The 27260-nt window shown below is 41.8% G+C and overlaps 1 protein-coding gene and 1 long non-coding RNA gene across 5 annotated transcripts in view; one reads left to right on the forward strand and one right to left on the reverse strand.

Moving 5' to 3' along the window:
- Positions 1-846: 846 nt before the first annotated feature.
- VEZF1 (vascular endothelial zinc finger 1) overlaps positions 847-27260 on the reverse strand; it is a 63748-nt gene continuing 37334 nt past the window's right edge. For 3 of the 4 annotated variants that reach the window (XM_056557497.1, XM_056557499.1, XM_056557500.1), the window contains exons 4-7: positions 24739-24925; positions 19653-19703; positions 3613-3672; positions 847-3421 (exon numbers count right to left, since the gene is read on the reverse strand). In XM_056557497.1, coding sequence (XP_056413472.1) covers positions 2988-3421; positions 3613-3672; positions 19653-19703; positions 24739-24925 — 732 coding nt within the window. In that variant the 3' untranslated portion in view covers positions 847-2987. The remainder of the gene's footprint in view (positions 3422-3612; positions 3673-19652; positions 19704-24738; positions 24926-27260) is intronic. The other variant, XM_056557498.1, reaches the window with a different exon arrangement.
- Positions 13158-23907, forward strand: LOC130356258 (uncharacterized). The gene is made up of 3 exons (XR_008888820.1): positions 13158-13227; positions 22099-22207; positions 22921-23907. It is a non-coding gene; the product is annotated as an uncharacterized LOC130356258 (long non-coding RNA).

Genomic DNA, 27260 nt, shown 5'->3' on the forward strand with positions numbered 1-27260 from the left:
AGTCATTTACAAATCTGTTTAACTTTCTGGCACCTGTTGATTTGGTTACACAAAAAAAATCCACCGGAGTTCCCCTTTAAATGTTATTTTGCCATTATGCCCCGGTTGCTGCAACTAAAATAACATTAGCATACCTTCTACTGCTCCCCTGACACCGCTGGTGACACACTCCTGTACTACGGCCCAGTCTCCTTCCTGATTTTGGTGCCTGACATGTCACACTGCGCTCAGCTACTTGCACGTATGATGTTTTTATGTCCGTTACATCCTACTGCCACACATCAGAGTGATTTTAGTGGCACCAAGGGAGAGGTGGAAGGTGAGTTAAGGTTTATTATTTTAGAAATACTGGGTAAGAATTCTATTCACCATTTCTCAAATTGATGTGTACTTCAAACTTTGTGGCTAAACGGGGCCCCTCCTGCATTAGGTGGAGCAGCTTTCTGCTTTGTCTCTAGCAGTGCTGCACAAATTTTCGTGGGATTTACCCTTTAACTGTATTTTGGATTTTTAAGACGTTGCCATAACTCAGAAATAACATTCTAATTTCAGCATGCACCTGGACGTCTTGATGTGCCTCAAAATCTGAAGAGGTGCATAGCACGAAATGGCAGTCACCTTGCATGCCCCTACTGTCTTGTCTAGTTTTGAAAAAAGGCACTGTGCCTGCTCCTTGTTGGGTTTACACATAGAGTCGCACTCTGGTACCGGAATCCTGTTTTGGCTAAAAGCAAAGACCAAACACCAAATATGTACTATTAAACTACATGTGAACCCAGCCTAAAAAGAAAGTAATTTCTTTCCTAATACTTCCCTAAGTTTGTTTACAATGAGGAATTCATTTTCATAAAGATGACCAAAGAGAAAACGCTCTACATTTTGTTTATTGAGACAAACTAATTAAAAAGGCACAGACATGGGGCATGTGTTTACATGGACAATATAACAAACATATACATTAAAAGTGTAGGAATGTGGCTGCTTTCTGCTAAACAGAAAGTACCTAGACTTTTGTATATACAAAAGATGTACAGTTTATGTCCTACAATACAAAAGATCAGTAATAAAATATTTTTACACTGAATTTTATTTATTGTATATATCAAGCCCCTACACTGACTGTATTTTTTTTTTATCCAAAGTCTTCTCGTGAGAGAAGTGTCCTCTTTAAAGCATGCCATTTTTTTTGCTACTGCAATGGATAATTAGGCCTTTATTTCAGAATACTTGATCTACTTAATCCATTGATCCCATGATCTGCTAGCATAATTTATGGAGCAGAAAATAGGTTGTATAAATAAAAATTACTCTCAATCTGATAAAAAAGTAAATGTAGAGTTCTTTTTTTTTTCTTTTTTTTTTAGTAGTATCGCTAAACTGAATGGCTGAAACAGTCCGCAACACATTGCTTATAAAATGTGTTTGCTAGTATCTACAGCAATTTAAGAATTTAATGCATATCTATAATTAAAAAAAAAAGTTCACAATATGCTCTAAAAGCAGAAATCTTAAATTCTTTTGGTTTACTACAGTACAGTAACATCTTGGATGAGAATAGTAAAAAATAAAATATAGCTGAGCAATGAATGGGGTGTACTTAAGTATGTAATCTGACCAAAAGCAAGTGCTATTGGGGACAGGCCAGAATAGGCAAAGTCCCACTGTCGCTAAAAGAAAAATACTAGCAAGAACCAGGATCTGAATATAAAAAAATGCTAACATATTTACACATTGAACAGATTTCTACAGCACACAATTAAAAATTTTCATAAAAAGGGAAGAGACATTTAAAAATAAAAATAAACCACAAAGATATTTTGATATAATCTTGGCTTGTTTTGTAGGGCTCACTACCTAGTTAGTGGTTAGAAAACAAAACGGTATACAATTTTAATAGAACACAAACTTCCTGACCCATCAGCCATCCAAAATGGGCAAAGAATAACACATTCAGTTTTTGTGCTTCTACACCCGGTAGATTTTTTTTGTTTTGTTTTTTTATTTCTATATATTTTTTTTTTTAAAGGCATTCCATTTGTTTGTTTCATGCTGGTTAATGTGCAGGTTTCTCTCTATAATGGGCACATTTTAATCAGAAAGGCATGGTAGCACAGCTTCAAAAGGAGAACATCCTGAAGGAATTTCATATAACCAGCAGCTTCGGAAGCTTTTCATACTAAACCCAAAGTCTTTGCAAGTTTTAGACTAATATAAAGAAGATGCCTCTCTGCTGTTCTCTGCATACAAACTTGAAAAAAACAAACCAAATACTCCTTTAGGATATAGATAAAAACAATATTTACATTCCAAAAGCTGAGGATTCAGGAAGAAAAAGGGACAAGCTTCTTGGTATTTTCCCCCATTTTCTGAATTGTTTGTATATAATGCCGGGCATTAATATGCATTTGCTCAATGTAAGACAGACCAAATTTTTATGTGCTTTCCAGTCCAGTGTGGGAATTTCCATCTTCTTCTGGAATTCTGCTTGTAAACTTGATTCATCATTGTGAAATGCAGATTCATAATATTTTACTGTGTAGGCTACAGGGTTCATTTACTTAGAATATTAACAGTTAAGAGGCACGCAGTGTGCCAGAACAAACATCGATATGGGGGGGGGGAAAAAAAAAAATGTACAATGTAGTGATTAAAAAAAATTAAAATAAAAAATAACCCATCAACTGGTATACAAATGAAGAAAATGAAATACCTTGCTAGTGTTATTAAAATCATTAATAATAAGGTAGAATACTAATACCATATCTTTAAAATCTGTTATAAACAGTCTTCTAGCCTATATTCAGTCTTCACTTAGGGATTATCCCTCCCCTCTTAGTGAATGCGGTCCAGGACAAACAGTTTTGAAATACTAAAACTGACCAATGAAATTGTATCTCCTTCTTATATCATAAACAAGTTGCTTGTAGAGAACCACAAAACAACTCCATAATACTGTTGTAAATTCATGTACAAATCCATTTTTTCCTTTACCAAGGTGATGAAGGTAGAGCTTGGGATAGAAACGGCATACTCTCCACTGGTCTCATTGCTATATTTAATGGGGCAGCTAAGGTCATTGGGGTTGGGAGATTCATAGGGCTTGTTATAGTGACTGGGTGTGCTATATTAACTGGAGCAGTGACTGAAGTAGGCAAATTAACTGGTGATGTCAAGGACAAAGGAGAAGTCATTGAAATTGGTGTAGCTATGGTCACTGGATGCCCCAAATTCATAGATGAAGTGATGTTAACAGGACTTGAGACGTTGACAGGACTTCTCATACTCATACTCATAGCTGCTGCCACTGTTACTGGGTTGGTCAGGGTTCCTGATGCTGCCATTGAGGATGTAATATTGAAAGGAGAAGTAAGCGTTACAGACGTCTGAGGTGCAGTAGACGTTTGGCACATGTTGCTTGTATCTGTAAAAATAAAATATAAATATGTTATTTATAGCCATGGTTTAGGAAGGAAAAAGACTATCAACTTAAAAAACTAGGCAACAACTAGTTTGCTGACTACATACATTCTATTTCAACAAGCTCTTTGACATTTATATAAATATTACAGTGCCATTTGTATAGCTTCTGAATCAACTGGTATGAACACATACAATCACCTATTGAAAAGGTCCTATGATTCTGATCCACAGCACAAAAGAGTGAGTCTGGTGCTGAAATAAGAGGAAAGGTAATATATCAAAGTCCCAACATGAGGTGTTTTTAAACATTCAATTGACACAAAACTTTTCATAACGATTTCAATTTAAGATACATTAACACTGTTAGATGGCTTCCAGAACAAACAATACTGTAAGCAATAAGACAACACAAGCAGTAGAAATGATCATTTATAAAAACCCTGATGGCTGACACACTGATGGCATTGATCCAGTAAAATTATTCTTTTTTTTATTTTTGCCAACAAATCTTAAGCACTGGAGAAATGAAGCAGTGACCATTTCAGTGCACTTCAAACAACTCTCCATGTGATTTGTAGCAAATTTGTAAAGTCACTTTGTTTGCTTAAAATGCCTGTGCACATGCTTCCTCCCATCAGGAGATGAAGGTCTCGTCATTTACGGGGAAGGACAGAAATACATGGATCCGCAGTCCACTAGGAATCAAATTTCTTTGCATGTTTTTTTTCCAAAAATGACATTCCACCAGACCCGTAAAGAAGATTGCTAAGTGAATGTTGGAGGGAACTTCTGTTTCTGTGATCATTTTCCACCAGTGTTTGTTTCTCCCCAGAAAACATTATCTAGCTGGGTGAGCCACGCCTGATCTCTGGCTCTGAAATCCATGGCCCAAATTGCTAATGGAAAGAGGTTTCGATACGGTCCTGGTAGCATCTAAAGGTTTCTTTTGAATACAGGTATGCTTTTAAGGGATGCTGCAAAAACATTGTAAAGGGGATCTCCAGGATTAGAAAACATCACTGTTTGCATCCTGTTACAGGATGAGAAATGGAGGAGGCAGTAGGGGAGCAAGAGATTCATGGAGGTGATTATTAGAAGATTATATTTAGGGGTATATTCATTACGAGTGCCCAATATTGCAGCTCAGATCCGTAGACGTGAATAGGGTTGAGCTTTAGTACAGCACATATGTGAGGGTTCTGAAATACAGCAGCCACATATTTCTAATGCTTGACAACCCTCTAAATATACTCCTCTAATAATCACCTCCATGAATCTCTTGCTCACCTATTGCCTCCTCCATTTCTCAGGATAAAGAATGTCCATACATGTCCTTTTCCCAACATTTTTTTTGAAAAAGCTAAAGGAATCTGTTTTTTTTTTTTAAGTACATAAAACTACAAATAGACCCATTGTGTAGTCACAGCCTTCTGTCTTTTTTTTTTTTTTTTTAATTAACCCCTTAAGGACCCAGCCAATTTTCACTGTGGGACCCGGCCATTTTTTGAACGTCTGACTACTGTCACTTTAAGAATTAATAACTCTGGGATGTTTTTACCTTTCATTCTGATTCAGAGACTGTTTTTTCATTCTACTTTATGTTAGTGGTAAAATTTTGTCGATACTTGCATCATTTCTTGGTGAAAAATTCCAAAATTTAATGAAAAAATTGAAAATGTTGCATTTTTTAACTTTGAAGCTTTCGGCTTACAAGGAAAATGAATATTCCAAATGAATTTTTTATTGATTCACATATACAATATGTCTACTTTATGTTTTCATCATAAAATTGATGAGTTTTTACTTTTGGAAGACATCAGAGGGCTTCAAAGGTCCGCAGCAATTTTCCAATTTTTCACAAAATTTTCAAAATCGAAATTTTTCAGGGATCAGTTCTGTTTTGAAGTGGATTTGAAGGGTCTTCATATTAGAAATGCCCCATAAATGACCCCATTATAAAAACTGCACCCCCCCCCCCCCCCAAAGTATCAAAATGACATTCAAAAGGTTTGTTAACCCTTTAGGTGTTTCACAGGAATAGCAGCAAAGTGAAGGAGAAAATTCTAAATCTTCATTTTTTACACTCGCATGTTCTTGTACACCCAGTTTTTTTATTTTTACAAGGGGTAAAAGGAGAAAAATCCTCCTAAAATTTGTAACCCAATTTCTTTCGAGTAAGGAAATACCTCATATGTGGATGCAGGGGTGTGGAAATGAAAAAAAAAAACTACTTGTCCAAGGGACTAAAGCGGAACACAATCTACTTGTCCCTCAAGAAAATCCACTTGTCCTGGTAGATAAAACAATTTCAACCAAAATAGTCTGATCCACCCCACTAGACCACCAGGGATGATATAAGATCCCTTTAGACACTGCTATCAACTTAGACAGTGGTGATCTAATGGTTTAATAGCGGCCACAGTGATCGCAGCATGCCGGGCTATTAGCGGAGGGAGAGCTGTAGCTAGCTCCTTTTACTCCCGAGGCAAGCCCAGAAAATTGTGCCCCCCCCCCCCCCCCCATCTGACCCCCATAGCTCCAATTTTTCTATATACAGGGATGTATGAGGGCAATCTTATGTGCCGTGATCTGTAGTTTTTATTGGAACCATTTATTATCAGAACTTATTCACATATATACGCACTTTTTAAAATATTTGAATCACTATTTTTCAGTCTTCTTATGGACTTATATATGGAGCCTTTTGATTGGATAACAGTGAATGCCGCTGTGCTACTTGGGGGGGGGGGGGGGGGTTTGCTTCTCCAGTTTATGTGGTGCATTTTATTTACTCTAATTTGTGTGTCATTATGTTGCATTTAGTTACTAGATAACTACAACACCCAGCATGCCCTGATACAGCCTATGGTTGTGTGGGTGTTGCAGCATGTTGCACTGTATAGTAGTACAGTTAATGTTATAGTGGTAACATGCTGGGAGTTGTAGTTTTGGTCCGTGTCAGCTGCAGAGCCATAGGCTGTTGTCAAGGAATACAGGGAATTGCAGTTAGTAATTACAACACCCAGCATGCCCTGACAGCCTATGGTTCTGCAGCTGACCCGAACCAAAACTACAACTCCCAGCATGTTGCACTTTATAGTTCTACAGTTTCGGTTATGGTGCAACATGCTGGAAGTTGTAGTTTTGGTTCGGGCATGTTTGCGTGCATCCGTGGGGCTCTTGGTCGGCGGAGGAGTATGAAGGGGGCGGGATTCTGGGGGTGCAATTCAGTGCGGGTGGCAAGAAGCCACTAAAAATAAATTTAAAAAATTAGGTGGCATAATCATCTCCTGCAGATAGTCCTCGGGCTCTGCCCTCGCTCCTCGCTCTAGCTTCGGCAAACTTCGGAGAGCGGAGGGGAGGAGCTGTGAGGCGAGATCCCCTCACACCGGCTGGGGGGGGGGGGGGGGGGGGTTATGAGCAGCGGCCCCCGGCTACTGAAATCAGCTGGGGGCCGCTGTGAGGTGAGATGGGTTTGGAAATCTCACCTCACACCGACACCGCCTCCATACACTCTGAGGGCCGGTGTGAGGTGCAGACTTGCATCCACTCCTGCGCCTCACACCGGCATTAACCAGTTGGGGACGGAGGGCGTATGCATACGCCCTTGCGTCCTGGTACTTAAAGACGTATCCATACGCCAGTGGGAATTTCGGTCCCCGTGACTGCTGATATCTATCAGCAGGCACCCCGTGCAAATGCCCAGGGGGAGGGGGTCATTAGACATCCCCCCCCCCCCCCCACGTCGGCGATCGGCGCAAATCGCAAGTGAATTCACACTTGCGATTTGCGCCGATTTCGGGTCATTACGGGTCTATGGTGACCCGGAAAAGAAGGGGGATCGCGGTTCTCTAAGACAACTACGATCCCCCTGAAGCGATAGGAGTGAGGTGGCAGGGGTGCCACCCCTCCTATCCCTGCTATTGGTGGTCTAGATGCGACCACCAATAGCAGATTGGGGGCGGAGGGGTTTACTTTAGTTTTCCCCATCCTGCCCACCCACAATAGGCGGGGCAGGACGGGGAAACGACGGGGACAGAACACCGAAGGTCCACTTACCCCTCCGGAGGCTGCGGGCAACGATCGGTGGGCGGCAGAAGAGGACGGCTCCCTGGATCCTACGGAAGCCGGTAAGTTGCCTAGACTATAGCCCTCCAGATGTTGCAAAGCTACAACTCCCAGCATGCCCAGACAGCTGTTTGGGCATGCTGGAATATGTAGTTTTGCAACAGCTGGAGGGCTGCAGTTTGAGATCACTATATAGTGGTCTCTAAACTGTATCCCTCCAGATCTTGCAAAACTACAACTCCTAGCATGTTCAAACAGCTCTTTGCTGTCTGGGCATACTGGGATTTGTAGTTTTGCAACATCTGGAGGGTCACAGTTTGGAAATCACTGTGCAGTGGTATATAAACTGTAGCCCTCCATATGTTGCAAAACTGCAAATCCCAGCATGCTCAAACAGCTGTCTCACCATGCTGGGAGTTGTAGTTGCGTAACCTCCAGCTGTTGCATAACTACATCTCCCAGCATGCCCTTCGGTGATTAGTACATGCTGGGAGTTGCAGTTTTGCTACAGCTGGAGGCACACTGGTTGGAAAATTCTGAGTTAGGAACAGAACAGTTACAGAACCTAACTGAAGGTTTTCCAACCAGTGTGCCTCCAGTTGTTGCAAAAGTACAACTCCCAGCATGCAAATTTGGATGGGAAAATTTTTCATTTTCACAAGGGAAAATAGGAAAAAAGCCCCCCCAAAATTTGTAACCCCATTTCCTCTGAGTAAGAACATACCCCATATGTGGATGTAAAGTGCTCGGCGGGCACACTACAATGCTCAGAAGAGAAGGAGCGCCATTGGGATTTTGAAGAGAAAATGTGTCCGGAATTGAAGGCCACATGAGTTTACAAAGCCCCCATAGTGCCAGAACAATGGACCCCCCCCCCCCCCCCTCACATGTGACCCCATTTTGGAAACTACACCCCTCGTGTAATGTAATAAGGGGTACAGTGAGAATTTACGCCCCACATGTGTCTGACAGATTTTTGGAACAGTGGTCTGTGAAATTGAAAAATTTTATTTTTCATTTGCACAGTCCAGTGTTCCAAAGATCTGTCAAAGGCCAGTGGGGTGTAAATACTCACTGCACCCCTTATTAAATTCTGTGAGGGGTGTTGTTTCCAAAATGGGGTCACATGTGGGGGGTCCACTGTTCTTGCACCAAAGGGGGCTTTGTAAACGCACATGGCCCCTGACTACCATTCCAAAGGAATTCTCTTTCCAAAAGCTCAATGGCGCTCCTCTTCTGAGCATTGTATTTCGCCCGCACAGCATTTTACGTCCTAACATGGGGTATTTCCATACTCAGAAGAAATGGGGTTACAACTTTTGGAGGGCATTCTCTCCCATAACCCTTTGTAAAAATGGTAAATTTGGGGAAGAAGCTACACTTTAGCGAAAAAAGTTTTTCTTCATTTACACATCCGATTTTAACGAAAAGTCGTCAAACACCTGCGTGGTGTTAAGGCTCACTGGACCCCTTGTTACGTGCCTTGAGGGGTGTAGTTTCCAAAATGGTATGCCATGTGGGGTTTTCTGCTGTTCTGGCACCATAGGGTCTTCCTAAATGTGACATACCCCCAAAAACCATTTCAGCAAAATTCACTCTCCAAAATACCATTGTGGCTCCTTCCCTTCTGAGCCCTCTACTGCGCCCGCCGAACACTTGACATACACATATGAGGTATCTGCTTACTCGAGAGAAATTGGGTTACAAATTTTTGGAGGCTTTTTCTCCTATTACTACTTGTAAAAATTCAAAAACTGGGCCTACAAGAATATGTGAATGTAAAAAATGAAGATTTTAAATTTTCTCCTTCACTTTGCTGCTATTCCTGTGAAACACCTAAAGGGTTAACAAACTAACTGAATGTCATTTTGGATACTTTGAGGGGTGCAGTTTTTATAATTGGGTCATTTCTAATATGAAGGCCCTTCAAATCCACTTCAAACCTGAACTGGTCCCTGAAAAATTCCGATTTTGAAAATTTTGTGAAAAATTGGAAAATTGCTGCTGAACTTTGAAGCCCTCTGATGTCTTCCAAAAGTAAAAACATGTCAACTTTATGATGCAAATATAAAGTAGACATATTGTATTTGTGAATCAATATATCATTTATTTGGAATGTCTATTTTCCTTACAAGCAGAGAGCTTCAAAGTTAGAAAAATGCTAAATTTTAAAATTTTTCATCAAATTTTGGAATTTTTCACCAAGAAATGATGAAAGTATCGACAAAAATTTACCACTACCATAAAGTAGAATATGTCACGAAAAAACTCTCTCTAAATCAAATTTATAAGTAAAAGCATCCCAGAGTTATTAATGCTTAAAGTGACAGTGGTCAGATTTGCAAAAAATGCTCCCACCCTTAGAGTTATAATGGGCTCCGTCCCCAAGGAGTTAAAGAAAAATACGGGGGAAGTCGTTCTGTGCCTGCTAGCCCGATACAGGGCTAAATCTATGACAAATTCACTTGCCCTGCGCCCAAAACTACTTGTCCCGGGCGTCGGGCGATAGGATTTCCACATCCTTGGTATGTCAAGTGTTCAGCGGGCGCAGTAGAGGGCTCAGAAGGGAAGGAGTGACAATGGGATTTTGGAGTGTGAGTTTTTCTGAAATGGTTTTTGTGGGGCATGTCGCATGTAGGAAGCCCCTATGGTGCCAGAATAGCAAAAAAAAAAAAAAAAAAAAAAAAAAAAAAAAAAAAAAACACATGGCATACTATTTTGGAAACTACACCCCTAAAGGAACGCAACAAGGGGTACAGTGAGCCTTAACACCCCACAGGTGTTTCACAACTTTTTGTTAAAGTTGGATGTGTAAATGATTTCATTTATTTATTTATTTTTTCACTAAAATGCTAGTTTTCCCCCAAATTTTACATTTTTACAAGGGATAATAGGACAAAATGCCCCCCCCAAAATTTGTAACCCCATCTCTTCTGAGTATGGAAATACCCCATGTGTGGACGTCAACTGCTCTGCTGGCACACTACAACGCTCAGAAAAGAAGGAGTCACATTTGGCTTTTGAAAAGCGAATTTTGCTGAAATGGTTTTTGGAGGGCATGTCGCATTTAGGAAGCCCCTATGGTACCAGGACAGCAACAAAAAAATAAATAAATGAACCCACATGGCATACTATTTTGGAAACTACACCCCTCAAGGAACGCAACAAGGGGTACAGTGAAACTTAACACCTCACAGGTGTTTGACAACTTTTTGTTAAAGTCGGATCTGTAAATGAAAAAAAATAAAATTTTCTTCACTAAAATGTCCCCCAAATTTTACATTTTTACAAGGGGTAATAGGAGAAAATGACCCCCAAAATTTGTAACCCCATTTCTTTTGAGTATGGAAATACCGATTGTGTGGATGTGAAGTGCTCTGCTGGCGAACTACAATGCTCAGAAGAGGAGGAGCAATCATTGATCTTTTGGAGACAGAATTTGGTTGGAATAGAAGTCGGGGGCCATGAGCGTTTACAAAGCCCCCCATGGTGCCAGAACAGTGGAACCCCCCCATATGTGACCCCATTTTGGAAACTACACCCCTCACAGAATTTAATAAGGGGTGCAGTGAGTATTTACACCCCACTGGCGTTTGACAGATCTCTGAAACAGTGGACTGTGCAAATGAAAAATAATTTTTTTCATTTTCACGGACCACTGTTCCAAAAATCTGTCAGACACCTGTGGGGCGTAAATGCTCATTGTACCCCTTATTACATTACACGAGGGGTGTAGTTTCCAAAATGGGTCACATGTGGGGGGGGGGGTGTTACATTGTTCTGGCACTATGGGGGCTTTGTAAACACACGTGGCCTTCAATTCCGGACAAATTTTCTCTTCAAAATCCCAATGGCGCTCCTTCTCTTCTGAGCATTGTAGTGCGCCAGCAGAGCACTTTACATCCGCATATGGGGTATGATCTTACTCCGAAGAAATGGGGTTACAAATTTTGGGGGGCTTTTTTCCTATTTTCCGTGTGAAAATGAAAAATTTAGGGTAACACCAGCATTTTTGTGAATTTTTTTCTTCTTCTTCATTTTTCAATCCAACTTTGAAGAATTTTCATTAAACACCTGTGGGGTGTTCAGGCTCACTATACCACTTGTTACGTTCCGTGAGGGGTGTAGTTTCCAAAATGGGGTCACATGTGGGTATTTCTTTTTTTGCGTTTATGGTAGAACCACTGTGCAAATCACCAATTTAGGCTTCTAATGTACATGGTGCGCTCTCACTCCTGAGCCTTGTTGTGTGCCCGCAGAGCATTTTATGCCCACATATGGGGTATTTCCGTACTCAGGCGAAATTGCGTTACAAGTTTTGGTGGTCTTTTTCCTTTTAACACTTGTGAATATAAAAAGTATGGGGCAACACCAGCATGTCAGTGTAAAATTGTTTATTTTTTTTTATACTAACAGGCTGGTGTAGCCCCCAACTTTTCCTTTTCATAAGGGGTAAAAGGAGAAAAAGCCCCCCAAAATTTGTAGTGCAATTTCTCTCGAGTACGGAAATACCCCATATGTGGCCCTAAACTGTTTCCTTGAAATGCGACAGGGCTCCAAAGTGAGAGAGCGCCATGCGCATTTGAGGACTAAATTAGGGGTTTTATAGGGGTGGACATAGGGGTATTCTACGCCAGTGATTCTCAAAAAGGGTGCCTCTAGCTGTTGCTAAACTCCCAGCATGCCTGGACAGTCCGTGGCTGTCCGGAAATGCTGGGAGTTGTTTTTTTGCAACAGCTGGAGGCTCCGTTTTGGAAACACTGCTGTAGAATAAGTTTTTCATTTTTATTGGAGGGACAGTGTAAGGGGGTGTATATGTAGTGTTTTACCCTTTATTTTGTATTAGTGTAGTGTAGCGTAGTGTTTTTAGGGTACATTCGCACTGGCGGAGGTTTACAGTGAGTTTCCTGCTAGAAATTTGCGCTGCGGCGAAAAATATGCCGCAGCTCATACTTTAAACGGGAAACTTACTGTAAACCTGCCCGTGTGAATGTACCCTGTACGTTCACATGGGGGGGGACAAAACTCCAGCTGTTTCAAAACTACAACTCCCAGCATGTACTGACAGACCGTGCATGCTGGGAGTTGTAGTTTTGCCACAGCTGGAGGCACACTGGTTGGAAAACCTTCAGTTAGGTTCTGTTACCTAACTCAGTATTTTCCAACCAGTGTGCCTCCAGCTGTTGCAAAACTACAACTCCCAGCATGTACTGATGCTGGGAGATGTAGTTAAGCAATAGCTGGAGGTATGCAACTACAACTCCCAGCATGCCGAGACAGCTGTTTGGGCATGCTGGGATTTGCAGTTTTGCAAAATCTGGAGGGCTACAGTTAGAGACCAGTGCACAGTGATCTCCAAACTGTGGACCTCCAGATGTTGCAAAAGTACAAATCCCAGCATGCACAGACAGCAAACTGCTGTGTGGGCATGCTAGGAATTGTAGTTTTGCAAGATCTAGAGGGCAGTATAGAGATCACTGTGCAGTGGTCTCTAAACGGTAGACCTCCAGCTGTTGAAAAACTGCAAATCCCAGCATGCCCAAACAGCTGTCTTGGCATGCTGGGAGTTGTAGTTTTACAACATCTGGAGGGCTACAGTCTCAGACTGTAGCCCTCTAGATGTTGCTAGGCAACTTACCGGCTTCCGTCAGATCCAGGGAGCCATCCTCTTCTACCGCACGACATCGCCGCCAGCGCCGATCACCGCAGCCGATCCCGTCCCGCAGCCTCCACCGACGGGTAAGTGGATCATCGGCGCCGGTCCTCCGTTGTTTCCCCGTCCTGCCCCGCCTGTTGTGGGTGGGCAGAACGGGAAAAACGAAAGTTAACCCCCCCGCCCCCGATCTGCTATTGGTGGTCGCGTCTAGACCACCAATAGCAGGGATAGGAGGGGTGGACCGAAATTCCCACAGGCGTACAGTTACGCCCTGGGTCCTTAAGACCCAGGTACACAGGGCGTATCCATACGCCCTGGGTCCTGTACGGGTTAAAGGGGTTATCCAAAATTTAAAAAAAATTTGATTTCTTCCAAACACAGCCACACACCTGTCCTCAGGTTGTTTGAAATAACAACTTGGCTCCATTCACTTTAATGGAATGGAGCTGCAATACCATACAACCTGAGGACAGATGTGGTGCTGTTTTTGGAATACATTTTTCTATGTCTGGATAACTCCTTTATAGGACTTGTCCGTTAAAATGTATTACTTTCCTAATGTCCACAGTCTGCCTAATAAAATAAACACTAACTTCCCTTCCTCTGTTCCCTCGTAGCTTAGGTATTAAACTCCGTCTCCAGCCGGTTTGCTTCCTGGATGTCAAAGTGCCACTCAGCCAATGACTGGCCTTGGTGGTTTTTTGCCTCGGCCTCTGCCAGTTGCCCTGGCTACAAACGCTACACTCTGCAGCTCAGGGAAAGCAGAGTCACCAGCAGTGGATGGGGCACCCAGATACTGTAGCTAGAAGGCAGGCAAATTAAAGTTATTTTATTGGGCAGGCTGGGGACAATAAAAAAATTATTATTTTAACTCCCTCAGTGTCAATGGGATACTGCTATAGAACCATAGTTCTATGACTATTGGATGGGCAGGAGTAAGCAGAGGATTACTGAAGGTGATCTTAAAGGGTACCTCTCATCAAAAAAACTTTTGCTATATTATAGATTAATGTATGCAGAATAACTTTACAATTGCAAGTTATTAAAAAATATGCTTCTTTCTATTTAATTTTCCACTTTGAAGAAATGACCACTAGGGGTCTCCCTACCAGTCCTGGCAGCAAGCATTTCAGACTCATGCTGGAGTCCTAAACACTACGAGCTGCCAGTCTGCTTTGTTCACAAAGGAAAACACTCAGAGCTGCCAGCCTGCTTTGTTCACAGCCTGTTTGGCTGTGAACAAAGCAGGCTGGCAGCTCTGAGTGTTTAGGACTCCAGCATGAGTCAGAAATGCTTGCTGACAGGACTGATCGGGAAAAATACAATAGAAAGAAGCATATATTTCATTAACATGCTATTGGAAAGTTATTCAACATTCATTAATCTAAAATATATCAAAAGTTTATTTGATGAGAGGTACCCTTTAAGTACTGATGTCCTGAAACAGCCCTCCTGTCCTATCTGGATGGGAGGAATTGGGGTCTAGCCCGCGAGAAATCGTACACAACTAATAAAATAATAAAGAATGGAGTAGTTTAATAAACTACTCTATTATTTTATTAGTCGTATCCGATTTTACTTACGGATGCATCTTCCGCTATGCACTTTAGACACACAAGTGGCAATGGTCAAGGTGCAGTAATATTTTAGTAAAGGCACAAGAACAGAGAGCCAGAGCAGAATACACAAATTGATATCCATACATCATTTCTGTATATTTCTTGATTATCTTCAAGATGCATCTACACCTTGATGGGAGTCATCTGGGGTAAAGTCAGTTAACCCCTTAAGGACTCAGCCCATTTTGGCCTTAAGGACTCAGACAATTTCATTTTTACGTTTTCATTTTTTCCTCCTCGCCTTCTAAAAATCATAACTCTTTTATATTTTCATCCACAGACTAGTATGAGGGCTTGTTTTTTGCGCGACCAGTTGTCCTTTGTAATGACATCACTCATTATATCATAAAATGTATGGCGCAACCAAAAAACACTATTTTTGTGGGGAAATTAAAACGAAAAACGCAATTTTGCTAATTTTGGAAGGTTTTGTTTTCACGCCGTACAATTTCTGGTAAAAATGACATGTGTTCTTTATTCTGAGGGTCAATACGATTAAAATGATACCCATTATTATATACTTTTATATTATTGTTGCGCTTAAAAAAAATCACAAACTTTTTAACCAAATTAGTACGTTTATAATCCCTTTATTTTGATGACCTATAACTTTTTTATTTTTCCGTATAAGCGGCGGTATGGGGGCTCATTTTTTGCGCCATGATCTGTACTTTTTTTTGATACCACATTTGTATATAAAAAACTTTTAATACATTTTTTATAATTTTTTTTTTAATAAAATGTATTAAAAAAGTAGGAATTTTGGACTTTTTTAATTTTTTTTCGTTCACGCCGTTCACCGTACGGGATCATTAACATTTTATTTTAATAGTTCGGACATTTACGCACGCGGCGATACCAAATATGTCTATAAAAAATGTTTTTTACGCTTTTTGGGGGTAAAATAGGAAAAAACGGACGTTTTACTTTTTTATTGGGGGAGGGGATTTTTCACTTTTTTTTTACTTTTACTTTTACATTTTTTTTTTACACTTGAATAGTCCCCATAGGGGACTATTCATAGCAATACCATGATTGCTAATACTGATCTGTTCTATGTATAGGACATAGAACAGATCAGTATTATCGGTCATCTCCTGCTCTGGTCTGCTCGATCACAGACCAGAGCAGAAGACGCCGGGAGCCGCACGGAGGAAGGAGAGGGGACCTCCGTGCGGCGTTATGAATGATCGGATCCCCGCAGCAGCGCTGCGGGCGATCCGATCGTTCATTTTAATCGCGAACTCCCGCAGATGCCGGGATCTGTATTGATCCCGGCACCTGAGGGGTTAATGGCGGACGCCCGCGAGATCGCGGGCGTCGGCCATTGCCGGCGGGTCCCTGGCTGCGATCAGCAGCCGGGATCAGCCGCGCATGACACGGGCATCGCTCCGATGCCCGCGGTTATGCTTAGGACGTAAATGTACGTCCTGGTGCGTTAAGTACCACCTCACCAGGACGTACATTTACGTCCTGCGTCCTTAAGGGGTTAAAGGGGTATTCCAGGAATTTTTTTTTTTTTTTTTAATATCAACTGGCTCCAGAAAGTTAAACAGATTTGTAAATTACTTCTATTAAAAAATCTTAATCCTTTCATTAATTATAAGCTGCTGAAGTTGAGTTGTTGTTTTCTGCTTGTCTCGGGAACTGCACAGAGTAGAAGAGGCTTGCTATGGGGATTTGCTTCTACTTTGGACAGTTCCCGAGACACGTGTCATCAGAGAGCACTTAGACAGAAAAGAACAACTCAACTTCAGCAGCTCATAAGTACTGAAAGGATTAAGATTTTTTTTTAATAGAAGTCATTTACAAATCTTTCTGGAGCCAGTTGATATATATAAAAAATTTTTTTCCTGGATAACCCCTTTAATTGCACATGATTTGGAAAGAGACAGCCCTGTCTATATACGGTCTCTCAGCAGATTCACAAGTGAGATATTCTGGACGAGGAGTCCATCAGTAGCAAGCGCCATCAAAAAAGACGTTGATAAGACCACTCAAATGTGCCAATGCATTTCAGAGCAGATTCAGCTGAAATAATGAATATGAATGGGGTTCAGAATTTCTGCAGCAGAATGTCTGCTGTGACAATTCCGTAGTATGAATGGTGCCGCAAAATCCCATTAAAAACAATAGGAGGCTGCTGTACCTTAATTCTTGAGCTCAGAAAATACAGTGCGATTGAGTCCTAAGAGTAATTTCTGGAGGAAACCAGGCAATGTTATCACCTGCCTGATCACCTGATAGTATCTTCCTACTGATGGGGGGGGGGGGGGATTTGGGGGGCTCATCAGCTAGGAAAGGGAAAGTTGGTCAGTGCTGAGGGAAAACTGAATGGAGCAAAGTACATAGATATTCTTAATAAAAATCTGATCCAGAGTGCTCTGGACCTCAGACTGGGCCGAGGGTTCACCTTCCAATAAGACAATAACCCTTAGCACACAGCCAAGACAACACAGGAGTGGCTTTGGGACAGCTCTGAATATCCGAGTGGCCCAGCCACAGCCCTGACCTGAACCCAATTGAACATGTGGAAAGATCTGAAAATGGCTGTCCACTGATGGTCCACATCCAATCAGACATAGCTGAGAGGATCTGCAGAGAAGAATGCCAGAAAATGCCCAAATCCAGGCATGTGAACCTTGCGGCATCATACCCAAGAATACTGGAAGCTGTTATCACTGCCAAAAGGTGCTTCAGCCAAGTCTGTACTCTTTACATGCAACAAATTATTTTTTCCTTTTTAAAGGAAAACTGTCACATGTTAACTCCAGCACTAACCATAGGTACTGACGGATAGTAACATAGTAACCAAGTTCGTAAGGTTGAAAAAAGACCAGAGTCCATCTGGTTCAACCTATATCCCTACTGAGTCCCTACTGAGTTGATCCAGGGGAAGGCAAAACAACCTCATACTAGAGGTAAAAATTCCTTCCCGACTCCAAATATGGCATCAGAATAAATCTCTGGATCAACGGTCTGGCACTAAATATCTAGTATACATAACCAGCAATGTTATTACTCTCCAAAAATGCATTTAGACCCGTTTTGAACTCTATTACAGAGTTCACCATGACCACCTCCTGCGTGAGAGAATTCCAGTCTCACTGCTCTTACAGTAAAGAACCCCCGTCTGTGCTGGTGTAGAAACCTTCTTTCCTCTAGACGTAGAGAATGCCCCCTTGTAATAGATACAGTCCTGGGTATAAATAGATCATGGGAGAGATCTCTGTATGGCCCCCTGATATATTTATACATAGTTATTAGGTCGCCCCTAAGATTTCTTTTTTCTAAACTAAGTAACCCTAATTCTGATAATCTTTCTGTAGTCCTCCCATTCCCCGTATTACCCTGGTTGCCCGTCTTTGAACCCTCTCCAACTCCACTTTATCTTTCTTGTACACTGGTGCCCAGTACTGTACACAGTATTCTATGTGTGGTCTGACTAGTGATTTGTACATTGGTAGAATTATTTCCTTGTTGTGGGCATCTATGCCCCTATTGATGCACCCCATGATTTTATTAGCCTTGGCAGCAGCTGCCCGACACTGGTCACTACAGCTAAATTTACTATTAACTAAGACCCCCAAGTCCTTTTCCACATCAGTCGTCCCAAGTGTTCTCCCATTTAATATATAACCTCTTCCCAGATTTTTCCTCCCCATGTGCATTACCTTACAATTATCAGTGTTGAACCTCATCTGCCACTTCTCAGCCCAAACCCCCAAACTATCCAGATCCATTAGAAACAGTGCACTGTCCTCTATTGTGTTTACCGCTTTACAGAGTTTAGTATCATCTGCAAAGATTGCTACTTTACTATTCAACCCCTCTACAAGGTCATTAATAAATATATTAAATAGAACAGGACCCAATTCTGACTCCTGTGGTACCCCACTAGTAACAGTCAGCCAATCAGAATAAGTACCATTAATAACCACCCTCTGTTTCCTATCGCTGAGCCAGTTACTTACCCAATTACACACATTCTGCCCCAGCCCGTTCCTTCTCATTTTATGCACCAATGTTTTATGTGGCACCATATCAAATGCTTTGGAAAAGTCCAGATATACGACATCCAGTGATTGCCCCTGGTCCAGTCTGGAGCTCACCTCCTCATAAAAGCTGATAAGGTTAGTTTGACAGGAGGCAGTGCCAATCAGTGGGGGACGCTTATTCATATGATCCCTACATTGCCTAAATCAGTCCAGCCGTTTGCCCACAATCTTAGTTTCTCTATATATGCAAATGTGGCTGTAACTGGCACGGGCGCGGTTTTCAGGAGCCTAGTGACACTGTGACGTAAGTGCCGCCAGCTTATGAATATTCATCCCTCTGGCACTCCCTCTACCCGCCGCTCCTAACTGGTCGTCACTGCGCATGTGCCGCTTCCTGACATGCGCAGTGAAGACCAGGTAGGAGCGGCGGGGAGAGGGAGAGCCGGGGGGGGGGGGAGGAGGGATGAATATTCATAAGCGGGCGGTGCGGCAGACGGGTGGCGCCGATGTCACAGTGCCACTAGGCTCCTGAAAACCCCGCCCATGCCAGTCACAGCTACATTTGCATATATAGAAAAACTAAGATTGCGGGCGAACAGCAAGGTAGGGATCATATGAATCCCCATCCCCCGCACTATCCGTCAGTACCGTGTGATTAGTGCGGGAGTGAACAATTTACAAAAATGTCTAAAATTCTGTTTTCGTAGTCTCATCATGGGGTATTGAGTGCAGACTGATGGGGTTGTTGAGGTAGCACAGTAGAAAAATGCACTGTAGAAAAATTGATCATACAAAACATTTTAGGTAAGGAAAAACATGTGACAAAGGTTACTTGAACTATATTATTTACAGTATATGCACAATGTCATTCAAATTTAAACACAGAAATACCTTCATATTTGATTCTACAATGAACTGGAGTCTGAAGTTCATGAAGTTGCCCTATGAGAGAGAGAATGTTATTGTTACATCATGATAGAAGAATATCAAATTAAATATTACTATTTTGGTGTATATGATTTTTTTTTATTGGTGTTCATTGAGATGACCATGAAGTGTTTACTTTTTTTTGCTCGTTGAGGTCCATGTACAAAAGCAATATTGTTAGTTTGTGTTACAGCACTTGTGCTCCTGGGGTGCTGACTGGAAACCGTGAGCTCTCTTATCTGTCACATCCCTTCAATGCTGTGGTCACCACTGACTGTAGCATTTATTGATTGATTTTATAATATTGGTGATATTAGAAATATATAAAATAGTGTTACAACTAAGCGAGAGGCTGCAGGGCCCTTGCGGACTCCTCGCTAATGGTAGATACACTTACAATATACATATGTTGCATAAAAGACAGTAAAGAAACTATCAATTTGTAAACAATATACCATGCCACAATGGCACCCATATCCATTTTTATTGATCTAAACAGTCATACCCTATTTCAACAAATGTAAGTATAAAGCACTCACCACGTTGGCAGCTTCAAACACATCAGCTTTATTGAAGACATCCAGGTACAGACAACATAAGTGCAGGGGGACGACAGGGAAAGAAGGTAGTCTCGGGCTACAGAACCGTCTCGCGCTGGTTGCGCTTCTTAAGGCCCCTACTACATCACAGGTAAGGTGGTGTGCTTAAAAAGGACCCCAGTGGAAGTGTTGCCATTGAAACATATACACTAAAATACTAAATCAGGTGAGTAACACCTAGAATTAAATAGAAAAAGACCCTATGTGCAACAAACTGGGGGAACTATTAAAAACAATTTCTAAATGAGACAGCAAGACAGTAGGAAGTTTCATTGGATATGACAATGTAAAATTACACAGTTACAAGAAGATGCCCATCTCATTGCGGTCGTTCAGACAGAGCGGGCCAGTCACATTTAAAAGTAAAATCCAATAAGCTTCCTTCTGTAGTAATTGAAGATCTCTGTCACCAAACCTAACAGGTTTTTCAATCCTTTCCAGGGCTGAAAATTTAAGTGTGTCGGGGCAACCATTGTGACATTCCTTCATATGATTGATGAATCTAGGTGCCCCTGACCCTGTGTGTAGTGATCGGAGGTGTTCCCTAACATTGTGAAAAAGGGGTCTGATGGTCTTCACTATATAATAGAAACCGCAACCGCAGGTCACATTATAATATAAAGGAGAACATATCAAAGTCAGTCAATTTATTACATGCCAATCCACACATACAGTATATTCCCTGACCTGCGGTTACTATTATATAGTGAAGACCATCAGACCACTTTTTCACAATGTTAGGGAACACCTCTGATCAGTACGCACAGGGTCAGGGGCACCTAGATTCATCAATCATATGAAGGAATGTCACAATGGTTGCCCCGACACACTTAAATTTGCAGCCCTGGAAAGGATTGAAAAACCTGTTAGGTTTGGTGACAGATGTTCAACTACTACAGAAGGAAGCTTATTGGATTTTACATTTGAGTGCGACTGGCCCGCTCGGTCTGAACGACCGCAATGAGATGGGCGTCTTTTTGTAACTGTGTAATTTTACATTGTCATATCCAATGAAAATTCCTACTGTCTTGCTGTCTCATATAGAAGTTGTTTTAATGGTTCCCCCAGTTTGTTGCACATAGGGTCTTTTTCCATTTAATTATAGGTGTTACTCACCTGATTTTGTATTTTTGTGTACATGTTTCGATGGCAACACTTCCGCTGGGGTCCTTTTTGAGCACACCTTCTTACTTGTGATGTAGTAGGGGCCTTAAAGGGGTACTCCACCCTTAGACATCTTATCCCCTATCCAAAGGATAGGGGATAAGATGTCTGATCACAGGGTTCCCGCCGCTGGGGACCCCCGCAATATAGCATGCAGCACCCACCTGTTACTGCTCCGGAAGCGCTGGAGGGTCTGGCTCCCGACCACGGGAACGGAAGATCGTGACATCACAACTGTCACGTCCCCTCCTATAGACTTGCATTGAGGGGGCGGGGCGTGATGTCACACGAGGGTGGAGTCGTGATGTCCGATCTTCCATTCCCGTGGTCGGGAGCCAGACCCTCCAGCGCTTCCGGATCAGCAACAGGTGGGTGCTGCATGCTATATTGCGGGGGTCCCCAATCCCCTATCAGACATCTTATCCCCTATCCTTTGGTGACGTGTTTGAAGCAACCAACGTGGTGATTGCGCTTGTCTACTCTTTATACTTACATTTGTTGAAATACCTGCTGCTGAAGCAAGCCTGCATCACCACCAATCCACATGAGAGACTCACTGCCAGAGAGTGTCATATTAATATATACGGACATTGCACCACTAAGCAGTGCCAGGTATTCTCTTCTTAATGCACAAATATTTTTTTTAGTTTCATCTAAGTGATTCCTAGTGACAGAGAATAGAATGTGGACAATGGATGATATAGGTTACGAGGTGCCATGAACCCTTTAAAACCATCAAGATTGTGGAATTTGCAGGTAGGAAAAAAGATAAATATCTTTTGTAATGTTTTATAGTAGGCTAGGGCCACACTGCCACATTGACTGTGTTCCCTTAAAACTGCAACATAACATGGATAACATTCAAAAAATATATAACAGTGAATATTGTGTTGTTATCAAGAAAGTTAGGATTTATGCTGTTTATCGTGTAGTGGAGACTTGTACAGTGCAATTTCATTCCTTATCATTAGTTGTGATTGAGCTGCACATTGTCATCTTAAAGGGGTAGTCCAGTGGTGAAAAACTTATCCCCTATCCTAAGGATAGGGGATAAGTTTGAGATCGCGGGGGATCCGACCTCTGGGGCCCCCTGAGATCTCTCTATACGGGGCCCCGGCTCTCCGCCGAGATAGCGGGTGTCGACCCCCGCACGAGGCGGCGGCCGACACGCCCCCCCAATACATCTCAATGGCAGAGCCGGAGATTGCCGAAGGCAGCGCTTCGGCTCTGCCATAGAGTTGTATTGAGGGGGCGTGTCGGCCGCCGCCTCGTGCGGAGGTCGACACGCCCCCTTCCCGCGGGCTGTCGGGGCTCCGTACAGGAGATCGCGGGGGGCCCTAGGGGTCGGACCCCCCGCGATCTGCAACTTATCCCCTATCCTTAAGATAGGGGATAAGTTGTAAACCACTGAATCACCACTGGACTACTCCTTTAAGGAACTGAACTTGAAACTTATCCCCTGTCCACAGGATATTCTGTATGGGGTCCTGGGCACTCCGGCCCCCACCTTCCTGGACGAGAGCAAGTGACGGCCTGCTTAGCCAATCACAGACCACCGCTATTTCTCACCTCAGCCAGTGATTGGAATTTGTCATTAGAAAATTACCCATTAAACTTTAGTTTTTATGGTAAATGTATTTAAGATTGTGTGTGTTTTTACTCTATATTACAAAATACCACACAACGTGTCCACAAAATATTCCAATTCTACTGAATACAGTCTGTTTAATTGTCCATGGGGATTAAGGTGAATAATCTAGCTAAATAAACTTAAAAAATGCTTCCTTCACAATGTACATAAAATTAAACAGATCATTTGAAATCAGATAGAAACATTTTTAAAAAAAGCATATAAAAATCTAGTCAATACATTCACTTTTATGTTGGTGTGGCTAAAGTCACCACGTATAGTCAGCTGTGAAGGAAAATATTAATGTGCCCGCACTGTCAGTCTGCAGGATTTCTTTTTATGTTTCTCAACAAATCTCATCCATATGCTCCAAATTTTTTCAGTACAAATATTGGCCTGTGGTGCAGATTTTTAAAGCCATCGCATGTCAGTTTCTGTTGCAGGTTTTAAAAGTGACAACATGTAGAACCCAGAGTCTCATTTTCACATTTAACACACATTTTGCTGTGGATGTGCAGTGGAGAAATCTGCCACATGTGGACTAGTAAACTGTCAATTGGCATAGGAGGGCATGTAAACCCCACAGCTCACGAATATTGTGCACTCCAAGTTGACAGTTAGGCCAGAACACAATTGTTCCACAAGAAAACACACACATGGCTGCAAGTCAGTGTGTCAGACATGACTGCATTCTACATTCTAAATTTTTGAGTTTTCCCTTTTTAATATCCATTGGGGATATTTTTTTATTGTTACATTGGTAAGAGAGTTCAGGATTAGAGATGAGCGAACTTACAGTAAATTCGATTCATCACGAACTTCTCGGCTCGGCGGTTGCTGACTTTTCCTGCATAAATTAGTTCAGCATTCCGGTGCTCCCGATGGGCTGGAAAAGGTGGATACAGTCCTAGGAGACTCTTTCCTAGGACTGTATCCACCTTTTCCAGCCCACCGGAGCACCGGAAAGCTGAACTAATTTACGCAGGAAAAGTCAGCAACCGCCGAGCTGAGAAGTTTGTGACGAATCGAATTTACTGTAAGTTCGCTCATCTCTATTCAGGATCAATAATGTTATGTTTTAAAAATTCTGCATGCAGAGATACAAAAAGTGTATATAAAAATGGGACTTTATGGGGTATATTTTTATATATTTTTTAAAAACACTTTAGTCTGTAGGAGACTTGCATGAGCAATTATTTTACAGATCAGTGTAATACTGTGGCATTACATGTATCCCTTCTATCAGTGATCTACTGGTTCAGCCTCCTAGCAGAGGCCTCGGGCTGCCATGACAATGCATCAGCTCTCCCGCAATCCCATCATGGGGAACCAATCCAACTCCTGAACAACCAATAACGCCCCATGAACACTAACAGAGATCCCTCCCAAACCTTCTCCATAAACCCTTTACAGGGTCATGACAGAAATAAGCTTCATGCGTCAAAAGGGATTAATACACTGCTGTAAATTAAAGCCAGCAAAGTATAGGCAAGGTTGTTTTTTCTCACAATACTAAGAAAAGCAATATAGCTATGCTCAGAGTTTCTGGTAGCAGCCTCATCGCTTGTAAAGCATAACATGGTGCCAGAACCGCTTTAAACTATTACAAAATCTATTACATTTTTTCCAATGATTTGAAATAAAGAAAAATCTTTACCTTGAAACTTTTTACCTTGCTTACAAGTATTACAGTTAATGCTTTGACTTTGGCCATGTGTCTTTAGGTGACTGGTAATGTAAGCTGGACTAAGAAGCTTGCCGCATACATTGCATGAAACCTTCCCTTCATGGCGCACCATGTGTGTCCTCAGCCTGTCTTTTGTGGCAAAGGCAGCGGTACATGTCTGGGGAAAAAAAAAATATTTTCAAGGTTAATTTCTTTTTTACATTTGATGTATTTATTTCTTTTTAAAACTATTAAGGTTTTCACTTCCTGAGACCTAAGTCATAGTGTTACATTTAAGCCTCCGTTACACAACAAGGAAATGCCTGGCAAAAATAAAACTTAACACCTTAACGATCATGGACGTGTATACTCGTCCATGTGCCTTTAAGGTGGTATGGCGCGGGCCCCTGACTCAAGCCCGCATCATACCGGCCGGCCCCCAGCTAATTCCTGTAGCTGGCGTTAATAGCAGACATGCGGCGATTGCTGCGGCCGGCTATTAACCCTTTAGATCACGGGTGGAGGGGGCCATCCACTGTGGAGGTAGCCTGCTGCGGCGGCTCCTGCACTCTGAATGATAAAGCCTGGCAGGACCAGGCTTTATCAATCGAGCGCACAGCACACAGATCAATGTGGTTCGATGATCTGTATGAGGAATCTAATGATTCCTCCTAAAAGTCCCCTAAGGGGACTAAAAAGTGTAAAAAAAAAAAAAAGTTTAAAAACACACATTAACCCCTTCCTTATTAAAAGTTTATATCACCCCCCCTTTTCCCAAATTCCATATAAAAAAAACTATATAAAACATAATAAAAATAAATATATGTGGTATTGCCGCGTGCGTAAATGTCCGAACTATAAAAATATATGATTAATTAAACCGCACGGTCAATGGCCATTAAAAAAAAAATTAATAAAAATCAAAAAGTCCGATCAAAACAAAAATGGTACCGATTAAAACTTCAGATCACGGCGCAAAAAATGAGCCCCAATACGCGGAAAAATAAAAAGTTATAGGGGGTTAGAAAATGACAATTTTAAACGTATTAATTTTCCTGCATGTAGTTATGATTTTTTACAGAAGTACGACAATATCCAACCTATATAAGTAGGGTATCATTTTAATCGTATGGACCTACAGAAGAGAAGGTGTAATTTTTACAGAAAAATTTACTGCTTAAAAACGGAAGCCCCCAAAATTTACAAAATGGTGTTTCTTCAATTTTGTCCCACAATAATTTTTTTCCCGTATCGCTGTAGATTTTTGAGTAAAATGACTGATGTTATTACAAAGTAGAATTGGTGGCGCAAAAAATAAGCCATCATATGGATTTTTAGGTGCAAAATTGAAATGGTTAGGATTTTTAAAAGGTAAAGAGGAAAAAACGAAAGTGCAAAAACAGAAAAATGGTTGGTCCTTAAGGGCTTAAATAAAACTCCTGTGTATAGGGGATAAGTAGCTGATCGCGGAGGGTCCGAGCGCTGGGAACCCTCACGATCACCAGGATGGGACCCGACGCTCAGTGAGGAACGCATACTCCATACATTTCTATGGGAGCGCAGAAGAGACCCAAGTACCGCACTCAGGAATCATCGGCGCTCTCAGAATTGAATAGAAGGCGTAGACGAATGGAGACCAGTAGACGATACGCACTCCTCTCTATAAGAGCTGGGGTACTGTCCCGGAGAACGCAGCGATCAACTACTTATCCCCTATCCTGTGGACAGGTGATAAGTTTAGCCCGAGTTCTCCTTTAACCCCTTGCCGCAAATGGACGTTCATTAACGTCCATCTGCGGCTCCCGAGGTATGACACGTGCATCATACCCGGTGAGTCCTGGTTGCTATAGGCAACGAAAGTAAATATTGCCGGTTAGCTCAGTGGTGCTGTTCGGGACCGCCGCGGTGAAATCGCGAAGTCTCGAACAGCTTGCAGGATGCGAGGAGGATCCTTACCTGCCTCCTCGCTGTCCGATCGCAGTATGACTGCTCCGTGCCTGAGATCAAGGCAAGAGTAATTGAGTGGCGATAACACTGATCAATGCCATGCTATTGCATATTAGTGATCAGTGTAGGAAATCAGTGTGTGCAATGTTATAGCTATAACATTGCAAAAAAAAAAAAGAGTGAAAATGAAGTGTTAATAAATGTGATTTAACCCCTTCCCTAATAAAAGCTTGAATCACCCCCCCCCCTTTTCCCACGTAAATAAAAGTAAACATATGTGGTATCGCCGCGTGCGTAAAATGTCTGAACTATAAAAATATATTGTTAATTAAACCACACTGTCAATGGTGTACACGTAAAAAAAAATTCCAAAGTCCAAAATAGCTTATTTTTGGTCACTTTTTATACCATAAAAAATGAATAAAAAGTGATCAAAAAGTCCGACCAAAACAAAAATGGTACCAATGAATACTTCACAGCACAAAAAAATGAGCCCTCATACTGCCGCTTATACGGAAAAAATAAAAAGGTTATAGGGGTCAGGACATTAACGTATTAATTTTGGT

This window comes from Hyla sarda, chromosome 2, assembly GCF_029499605.1.
Source record: "Hyla sarda isolate aHylSar1 chromosome 2, aHylSar1.hap1, whole genome shotgun sequence".
NCBI lineage: Eukaryota > Metazoa > Chordata > Amphibia > Anura > Hylidae > Hyla > Hyla sarda.